Source organism: Octopus bimaculoides, chromosome 4, assembly GCF_001194135.2.
Source record: "Octopus bimaculoides isolate UCB-OBI-ISO-001 chromosome 4, ASM119413v2, whole genome shotgun sequence".
Lineage (NCBI taxonomy): Eukaryota > Metazoa > Mollusca > Cephalopoda > Octopoda > Octopodidae > Octopus > Octopus bimaculoides.
The window spans coordinates 25,805,099-25,816,340 of record NC_068984.1 but is presented as its reverse complement, the minus strand read 5'-3'; the positions used below and the strand labels follow the sequence as shown (position 1 = coordinate 25,816,340).

The 11,242-nt window shown below is 36.1% G+C and overlaps 1 protein-coding gene across 3 annotated transcripts in view; it reads right to left on the bottom strand.

Annotated features, from left to right (window-relative positions):
- LOC106883369 (regulator of microtubule dynamics protein 1) overlaps positions 1–10,040 on the bottom strand; it is a 50,636-nt gene extending 40,596 nt beyond the window's left edge. Inside the window, exon 1 of one of the 3 annotated variants that reach the window (XM_052966988.1) lies at positions 9,650–10,040. In XM_052966988.1, the coding sequence (XP_052822948.1) occupies positions 9,650–9,748 (99 nt within the window). In that variant the 5' untranslated portion in view covers positions 9,749–10,040. Of the gene's footprint in view, positions 1–302; positions 432–9,649 lie in introns of those variants that run through there. The other 2 variants (XM_052966987.1, XM_052966989.1) reach the window with 2 other exon arrangements.
- Positions 10,041–11,242: the final 1,202 nt, after the last annotated feature.

Below are 11,242 nucleotides of genomic sequence, written 5' to 3'. Positions count from 1 at the left end.
TATATATATATATATATATATATATATATATATATATATATATTCCTAAACTGAAGAGTGGAAAATCTTGACAGTCAACTATTAAAAATGTACTAAAAATCATATTTGGAGCATTACATGTATACTCGGTTTTATATATACACACACACACAAACACCCACACAAACAAACACACACACAAATAATGAAAACAGGAAGTTCCTACATTCTCTGGTCTTTAAATAATTTAAGAAACAGTCACAGAGGGAAGAAAGAATTAGTAAGAAAAACATTTCCAAATATGAAACAAAATATTAACAGACCTTATAAGACAGCAACACTCAAAGAATGACATCAGCTCTGACAGCAACATCTGACTGTCACAAAGATGAAGAAAATCCATCATCATCATCATTTACATCATGTCAAACATCTCTGTACTTGTGTAGAGCTATACAAGTCAACTGACACTACCTGCTTTCAAACAAAGGCAGACAGAAAAGGAGAGAAAGAGGAAACAACTGCTTAAATAAAATTTATTCTAATTTCCTAGTTTCCTCTCTAAATCAAATGCTTTTTGTTTTGTTAATGTTTTTTTTTTATTAATATCCTTTATTTTTTTTTAACAAAACAAATTTCAACACTTGTAGATATTCTGCTTGTTATGGATCCGAACTTGAAAGCTTATAAGAGATAAACCAATAAGGATTAAGCATTGGCAAAATTTCAAAACTACTGAAACTTGCATAACATGTCACTTTAAACCTTGACAACGTACACAATTTTATATGTGTGTATGTATGTGTGAAGAAACAGATAGATAAAGATATCAAACAGTTTTACTGAGTCAAGGGAGCCCTAAATGATCACTTAACTTGCTAGAAATAGCAGCCAAATCTCTCTCAAATAACACCCTACCTTCCTTAAAAAAAAGGGAAGGTTACATTAGACCAATGCTACACAACCTTTTTTCACTTGTGGTACGCTTATATTCTTTTCAAAATTCAGAGGCACACCTGAACTAGAAATATAACAAAGTACAGGGGAAAAAATTATATTCAGGTTACACTGCAGTATACTAACATCATCTTGATGCACACTAATGTGCAGTGGCATACTGGTTATGGAGCACTGCATTAGACAATCTTAATATCTCATATACAAAAAGACGGGATGGCTACAGCAGTAATACCTTTGACTATAGATCTATCCAGTAAGAACAGTCAATGAACTTTTAATAAATCTTGATATGAACATTCTACGCTGGATAGAGACACACAAAGTGGTTAATCAGAAGTGACTCATACTTGTTATTACTCAGTAATTATTACATATCTGTCTGACCATAGTGTACAGGGAGACAAAACAAAAGACCTAAAATTTCAAATAGTAATATCATGATATTGCCATTATCACTGCCATATCATCAGAGAATTCTACTCTTGTATGTGAGAGTATGATCTCAGTGTTGTAAACCACCAACCTTTCCAATGTCAATGCCTGATGGTACTCTGAAAGCCAATGAAGCTAGCATCTAGATATTTGGTTAGTTGTTATGCTTCTTCTGACTCATCAAATAGCCATCTGTTATAACACACCTATTAAATAACAAGACATCATCCCTATATTTCTGACATACCCACAAAACCTTACTTTCAATATAATACTTCCACCATCTGGTTGGGACTTCCACATTTACTAAAACAAATACCAACATCACTTTCACAACCAAATTGCTGAGACTAATCTCTAAGACTACATCTTCTCATCATAGAATTGTCAGAATTAAAGAGCTAATTAGACAATAGATTTAAAATACATACAGTGACTTAATAGTAGAACAGTAGACTACAGTATGTAATTAACAAGTTGCTAATATCTTAGGAGAAATTTTAATCTTGCCCTACAGCATCAATGGTTAGTTTTTCTTTATTTCAAGTAAATATAGTTTATTTCTAGAAAGGAGGACATCCATACACAACACTTTCAAAGACAACTCTTGACTTTAAAAAAATTATTTCATTTACTAAGGCTCACCAACAATCTTTCTTGCAAGTCCTATTCTAAATGTAACTAAAAAGGAATCATGGTATCTTGTCTAGAATAACTACTTCATTCCTGAGCAACTGTACATCTTTACAAAGCCCAAATATTCTTTACCATGAAGTACAGTTTAAATATTTGAAATAACAAACTTGTTTTTATCCAGAACTAGCTGAAAGTACTGGTAGCCCAGGCAGTCATCCAGCGTGTTACAAAGATCTCAAGTGCTTGAATTCTTTGAAATATAAGAGAAAAATGAAAATAAACAAACACCGGAGATATGCTGTGATTGAGGAGACCCAGCAAGTAAAGTGAGGTCACAGCTATAGCCTACACCAGTGTCGCATAACCAGCCCATTTAAAAAATACCTTTGAATTGTCGGGTGACATGCAATAAACATCATTCATGCGTGGGTCATTGCCAGTGCCGCCTGACTGGCTCCCCGTGCCGGTGGCACATAAAAAGCACCATACAAACAAGGTCGGCATGGGAGCCGGTCAGGTGGCATGTAAAAAGCACCCACTACACTCTCGGAGTGGTTGGCGTTAGGAAGAGCATCCAGCTGTAGAAACACTGCCAGATCAGATTGAAGCCTGGTGCAGCCTCCTGGCTTGCCAGTCCCCAGTCAAACCGTCCAACCCATACCAGCTTGGAAAACGGACATTAAACGATGATGATGACCTTAGTCCTATATTTAATAAAACGTTTACAGATTTTACATCTTGTGAACATTTCTGAAAACCATACTCATAGGGGCATTGAAACTCATCTTGTCTACATTCAGTCCTGTTTTTACCAGTGATATCCAAAACTACTGCCTGAGCATCTCTGGAACCTGCTGTCTGGCCCCTTATCTGAAGCACATCCTGAACTCTCCCCCTCCATCCAAACCCTGAAGTTACACAGTTAAATAGTTTTGTTTTTCATTCCATGGACCTATAGTAAATATCATCATCATTGCACATATCCAATAACAACTACAACAAAAGCAGCAACAAACACACTGTAACTAATAATTGTGAAGTTTCAACACTGGCCTACTGACCATGTCACCAGAAGTTGGGTTTCTCTTATACTATGGTACATTGTACCCATGAGCAAGATATAAAACTAGTTGCTCTAGTTTGCTTATCTAACAAAAAAACAAGTTCCACCCCAACATCACTTTTGGATGGTGAGCAGTGGGAGGCTATAAAATTGTGAAAACAATCGCTTCAACAAAAATCTGTGGGAAAATGCATTTTCAAAAAATGAATGTAGACCAGATGCAAAGCAGTAATGAAATATTATCAGTCAATAAATACACTTTGTCTTGTGGTCACATGTATCATTGTCTAGTGGTCACATGGTATAGAACATAATAAGTTCCTGTGAATATATTCTCCCACAATTTATTTATAACTTAGAAAAGAAAGGGCCAATTCCATGATCTTTATTACAGTCTCTGAGACTGGAAGGGAAAAGTATGATATGTGGGTTACTGCAGTAGGAAGTTGAGCATCAAGATATTGAGTTTTCCTCAGAACTTCACTCACCAGAACAGACTTAATGAAAGGAATTAAAAATGGTAGTGTTAGACTGGATGATGGATCAAGTCTAGCACCATGCCATTAGTTACATATCAACATAACAAATTTTCTAGATTGCACTTCAAACTAAATAATTATAATTCAATCCCACCAAGGTCAACTTGGACTTTCAAACCCCAGGGGTCCATAAAATAAAATACAATTACTCCAGTTCACTAACACCACTCACCTCAAAAATTGTTAGAATTGTGCCAGTAGTAGTAGTAGTAGTAGTAGAGAATTATAAGCACTGCACAAAATGCCATGCAGTATTTGTTCTGCTACTTTCTTGAGTTACTCAAACTCTACCAAGGACAACTTTGCCTTTCGTCCTCCCAGGGTTGATAAAATAAGACAGTCAAATATTAGGGTTGTTTTAACCAACTAACACCTCCCCACAATTTCTGACCCTTTGTGCCTATGTAAGAAGAGCTATTAGCAGTAACAGCTGGAGGTGAAATTTTTTTTTCCCACGAGAGTTCCTCCGGACTCCAATAATGAACTCATTTGCATACAGCCCATCAGAGCTTGTTGACAAGGTTATGCCTGATTTTAGAAGGAAACAAGTAATTAGATAGATTTGCATCTATACCTATTATCGGATTTTGTTAGGGCCCCATATGGTAAAGATGTGGCTGGGAAAAATGTGGGTAGAGGGTGATGTGCTAGCAACGCTCTTTCCTTTCTGTTTTACAAAGTAAACAACAACACAAATAACTATGCAGAGACAGCCATGGTTGAAACAAGAACAACAAGCATTATTAAAATAGAAAAGAAGCATGGTCGTTCCTTACCCAAGTGACCTTATTTTATTGCCCATCACTTGGTATGCACTTATGAGTTAGTTTGATAGTTGAGCTCTGATTGGCTGTATGCAAATGAGTTCATAACTGGGATCCGGAACTCTCGTGGGAAAAAAAATATTTCACCAGCTGGAGAAGGAACAATTTGGTCTAGAAAACAGGCTGTGCCTATGGCCTTTGCTGTTTCTCTAAGAGTGATGAGACTGACATAGTTACTGTTCTACTTGGGCTTGAAATGCTATAGGAATAACTTCTTTGAAAAAAAAAACAATCAGCAATTTTGTTTCTTGGTTGGAACCATATCCTGTTGACTGATACTGAAAGTACATGAAGCTGTAGCTAGCAAAAATTAAGTATTCAAGCACTTTCTATCTCATATACACACACATACATACACCCACATTTCAGCTTTTACACGCAGTGACACATAAACCAACACTGATATATTTACTACTTTCCGTTTATTAAAAAAAAGAAAACAAGTACATTATCTTGGTGACCAATTACAGGCAACAGAAGCCAGATCTTACATCCTAGATACAAAGGACTACCCAACAACATTCCGGAACACTACTACAACACCATCTTTAAAAAAACACTATCTCTTCCACTCAGCCCAGATGGACATAAAAAAAGCACATACAGAAATCACTGCAGCAAAAATAACCTCATTAACTCCAAGCATTATGCTGAGATGCACAATACAAATATTAAGTGGACAAACAGTAACCATTATGATGTGACCAAGTCTACCTTGCCTGTCATCACCAGAATCTACAGACATATAGTAATAGAGTGAAAAGTGAACAGAGTATATTATATTCAGACTGTATAACTAATATGATGTGACCAAGTCCACCTTGCCTGTCATCACCAGAATCTACAGACATATAGTAATAGAGTGAAAAGTGAACAGAATATATTATATTCAGACTGTATTATTGCATGAATCCCTTATGATTAACCACAGCCATATGGTCATCAACTATGTGATGGTATATCTAGAACAAGCCTTACCCACTTGAATTACATTGTGGGCCACTTTAATCACAAAAAGCTTTTTGAGGGCCGCTTGTATACTGACAGAATTGAAAGCAATTTGCTTTCTCATGCTATTATTACAATAATGAATGAATGATTGTTGATTCAACATGAAATATTAACATTGCAAAAACAGTAGTACCTTTCTTTTTTATTTTTCATTACAATTTTTAATTTTTGATAAAATTTTTAAAATCAACTCATTTCAAGAAAGTATCAAGTGGACCACAAGATAAAAGTCTGTGGGCTGCATGCGGCCCACAGGCCTCAGGTTGGCCAGCCCTGATCTAGAATAATAGTTGTTCAACTGACTATATCCATGTGATAGGAGTGTTTGATTAGAGCTAACCAAGAACTACACAACAAAAGTAATAAAGTCCTCTTCAAACTTTGGAGATCCAGACCTATCCCATTATAGCAATTTTCAAAAACAACTATATACTCTTTTAGTAAATTTACAATCTTGCCCAATGTTCATAGCAGTGCTATTTCTCTCAAAAAGCTAACACCAAATTATTACACTACTTAGAGATTGCTAATATTAACATGTTCTTTCTCTCTTAAGTGTTCCAACAACACAAACCTTGCTTTCAATATGAACCACAACTTCAATCTTATCCTCACTCATCATTTAAGAGAGCTCAGTACAACTTCCTTGGAGCCAGATCCACTACAGACCTATCCTACTATCTCTTAAGAAATTTGATGACACAATGTCATTATAATTCACATCAAAAAGACATTTGACTGTGTCAAGTACAAAAATTTTTCTAACGATCTATGTTTGTCTCTTGTTTCAGAAACTTTCAGTCAGATCACACCATTACAATTATGGATTGATGATGCTCTCCTGGACTCATTCCATCAACTGTCATGCCAGATGGCTCAGTTCATCATCATCATCATCGTTTAACGTCCGCTTTCCATGCTAGCATGGGTTGGACGATTTGACTGAGGACTGGTGAACCAGATGGCTACACCAGGCTCCAATCTGATCTGACAAGGTTTCTACAGCTGGATGCCCTTCCTAACGCCAACCACTCAGAGAGTGTAGTGGGTGCTTTTACGTGCCACAGTCAGGAGGTATTGGCAATGGCCACACTCGAAATGGTAAGCCCTGTTTGCTATCAACCTCATTTACCCACCCCATATGCTATCACTCTACATACCTCCTTAACCTTTCATACACAGATATAATCCATGTACCTGACACCCTGCATCAAGCCTACACTACCTCTGTATTCTCCAAAAGAGACATGAGTATCTTGTTTCCATCAACAGCATAAAGTCACAATTGCAACACATTAAGAAAACAATATTGTACATCACTCCCTCTAGTTTTACACAACACAATCAAAACTCTCCAAATCGTTACAAATGCCACACCTCACAATTATTAATGATCCTATCTGGCAGTCTTGCATTCATAACAGCAAAAATTCTGTCTCAAAGACTACTGTTTCATTTCAGAATTAGAAAATACTTGAGCTCCATTTAGTTGCTGACTCTCTATAGAGCTCAAGTGAGATTCATATCTGAAAAGGTGCTGGCATACACATACGACTACCACAATCATCATCATTTTTACATCAATTTAAGACCATATCTAAAGGAAAGCCATCCAAGCTGATAAGCCGAAACTGACCAAAACTATTCCAGCCTCTAGCCCACAGATATGCTGTCCCCTCACTGCCCCTTCTACCTCTACTACAATATCCTCTGCTCCCTAGAGCTTACCACCTCCATCCAAGCCCACCTACCTCTCATTGCCCATTCTGTCTGTCTCCCAGGTTGCACACAAACCACTATCCTTCTTTTCCAAAATATCACTGTCAACCCTCTGAAATTCCCTTCCTGCTCACATTTCGCCTGCAGATGCCAACATGTAAATGTTGAAAAGCTAGGCACAGTCTCTTTCCCCTGACTCCAACCACAAAAAAAAATTAAGATAATATTTATATCGACATTATTAAAGGCATTTGATAGGATTTATCATGACGGCTTATGCAGAAACCTGTGGTAAATTTGATCAACAACTTCTATAACACTTTGAAGGCTGAATTACATTGAACAGCATACTAACAGAACTCTTTGTGAAGACATCAGATGTTAGAGCTGCACCTTGTATAAAGTTACAAGGCGGAGGTAAAGAATACGCCCACCACCCGTTTTCGACGTAACCCTAACCCTAAAACTATCCTTAAACCCTAACCACCGGGTGTGCGTATTCTTTACTTTCGTCAAGTTACATAGCTACCAAATATGCGAAACTCCTATTTGGCATCGCCAAAAATTCATGCACAGTTAAATTTGTAAAGCTTATAAACAAATATAAATACAGTAATCCCTCGACTATCGCGGGTGCTACGTTCCAAAACCTCCCACAGAAATAATTAAAATCTTAAAAAATATAAATACCTATCGGCCGCAGAAATCTCTATATACTGAGGAGTCCGCGATATAAATTTACATATATTAGCTAGAAAAATCCGCGACGTACTGAGTGTACGATAGGTGAACCGCGATATACTGAGTGCGCGATAGGTGCACCGCGATATGGCGAGGTATTACTATATTGGAAAGTTGGGCGTCAAATGTGAATAAGAATTCTAAAAAAAAAAACCTCCAACTACAAATGAATTTCACTTTATGCTAACTACTAAAAGCCCCAACAGTCTACAACCCACTTTTGTTCACCGAGACCATAAGATTGTCATGGTTCCCCATTGACTTATATGAAAAATCCCGTTTTGCTTTTAAGTGAAAAACAATTACATCGATATCGTGGAGGTTTTTTTAAGAATTTGTCCGCAATCTCGATTCCCTACTTCATTTAGTTTGTATAACTAACACCCTTTAAAATATATACGCACGCACACTGGTTAAATGATAAAATGCATTGTATCTCAAGGACGAATTTAAGTATTGGAAAAATATCACATACATATATTGGATTACGTTAATAAAACTTAAACAAGAAAGCGACAAAACATTTCAAAATATTAAAAGTGATGCTTTAAACTTGCCTGTTTATAACAGCCAAAAAATGTATATATTTTATATAAAGATTACATAGAATTATTTATATATTTGTTTCCTTTTGTTTTTATCATTCTTAGAAAACGGATATATGGAATTAAAATGAAAATTATTGGAACCAATGAATCATAAATAGAGAAAAAGGATTTATTTCATGTACCGATTATTTGAGTTGAAAATCGAGGTAAATCAATTACTTAAATTACTTGTTATTTTCTGGAATAAAAAAAAAATAGATCGTTTTTCATTAAAACGAAAAATACTGTTTTATTTCTCTTCATTTTTACATAATGCTTATGTAAGCGAGATAAGTTCGCGGTTAAAGTACTAGTTCCAAATTAGAACCATTTCAAATTCAACAGTACATTCTCTATTATAAATATGAGGCAATTGTAGTTGAGTCCAAAGTCTGTCTCGGTCGAGTAAGCTTGAGAGCCAAAAGTATTCAAGCGATGACCATCCCGTCCTTTTAATTCAATGATGTGAATTGAGAGAGATTTAGCCAATAATTCTAGCAGTTCCGAGCCACCACGTAGGAGGCTGATAAAAAATGAGGATCGTTGTTTTTGTTGTCTTTGTTTAGTTCCAGATGAACGTTGACGGGCAAAAGCATTTCACCCGTGACCATCTGTCCTTTTAGTGGTATATATGTCCACTTAGATCATTTCTTTTTTCTTTTTTTAAGACAGTAAGATATGGTTTGAGGGAGATTTGACTGTTATATCTAACAGATCGAAGTCCACTTAGAGACTCTCTCTCACTGGCTCGCTGGTAAATATGAAATATTGCATTTAGAAAAGATACAACTTCGTTGACACGAAGGCAAAAAAATATTACGAAACACTGCCCCACCCCCTTTGCTCATCTCAAAACAGAGCATTCGGAAGGTTGTTTACATTTAAGCAAACTACCTTTCACGAGTTGAACGGGTAAGTTCTAACATATATATTGAGTACATAATGATATATAATGACATTTGAACTACTTCAAATGTATAAATTCTAAAAGAAAGAAAAAGAAAGAAATAATATAAGAAGAAATAATAGGGCCTATAGTTAATGAAGGAAAGTCAAAGAAGTGAATGGAACGAAAAGCTGTTTACAAATTTTAAAAAAAAACACCGTAAGAAAAGAAATTTTTTTTTCAGATATTGAAAGTAGTAAAACACTACTAACCTGCTTTAAAGAGCGAAGGAACTGTAATCGTACATGTAGATTGCGCGAAATGCTGTAACGCACTGACGCGACTAATATGTGACGGATGCACGCAATCATACTTTCACGCGGTTGGCAACCGAATCAGTCTCCTTAGTATGAAGAACTACACGCACCTGCTAACACTATTTGATAACTTCTTGCTGTGTGTTGTTCTGTTTACTTTGTTGATTTCATTCAGAAATTAGAAACGCTTGTTCGAAATGGATTTATACATTCCACAGCAAAACTTAATGTCAAGAAAAAAATTTGGCCTTTAACACATGATTCCGATATGCATAAATAGGAGGAGCATAATTAAACTTTGAATTTATTTAATCTGTTTGTTATCTATGGCTATTGATATATATATGAAAGAAGGACATAAACTATCGTTATGAGATCCACGGACCGGAAAGTAAGATTCATTCTGACGTCGCGAATTAGGTCGAACAGGAAAACTGGTATTTTTAGGAAAATTGTTAAAATTATTATATCTCAAATTATTGTTAATAATTTTATTATTCACAATTTTATGTTCTGGCAAAAGAAGTTGAAATACAGTCAACATATAATAAATACACAAAGAATCGATATGATGTGATTTCTCTTTTAATGAAATTAAGATATTAAATTTCGCAAGTAGAAGTTAAATTTCTGTTCAATGATACTTGATATATACGTGTATGTATACACACACCCAGACGTATGTTTGTGTTCGGTAACTTGACACATACGTAGCCCCCAGGGTCCATCAAAAGTAGCTTTAATAGAGTGTTTTTTCCCCAATAGTGCTCAACAAATAATATAGATTATGTATTATTTGGGGCTGCATCATATGTCTGGAGAGTGAAAGAAAGAAATAAAATTCTGTTACACAATGCACGATCTTGCCTTGCAGCTAGTCTTCCTCTACAAGCTCTTTACTTTCGAGGTCTTTTTTTTATCATGAGGCAGTGCAAAAAACAAAAACAGAATACCTCTGTTACTAGCAGTCATTGAGGGTTGAACAGAAAACTATCCTGAGTAGACTAATGTCTTGAAAACACACTTTTGTATCCAACTGGATGAAACTGTCATATGAGGAAAAGATTACTTCAATGTGCTCAAAATCGAATTAATTTTCTATGTATATATACACACACACATATATATTATATGCATACATGTACATGTATGTGTGTATAATTGCCTCCCAACCACATGGTTCCAAGTTCAGCCCCACTGCATGGGACCCAGAAACCCAAAGAAGTCCATTGTAGTTGGGCCTCATGCAGGCAATGATGAATGATCAAGACCTTTGGCATTATGCCATGCTTGAGAAGAAGACCCATCAAGCCAAATAAAATCAAAGTCATGGCAGATACTGGTGTCACGCAAATGGCACCCATGCCAGTGGCACATAAAAGCACCCATTACACCCACGAAGTAGTTGGCATTAGTAAGAGCATCCAGCCATAGAAAACCATGCCAAATGAGACTGGAGTCTGGTGCAACCTTCCAGCTTGCCAGCCCTGGTCAAACAGTCTAACCCATGCCAGCATAGACAACAGACATTAAATGATGATTTATGTG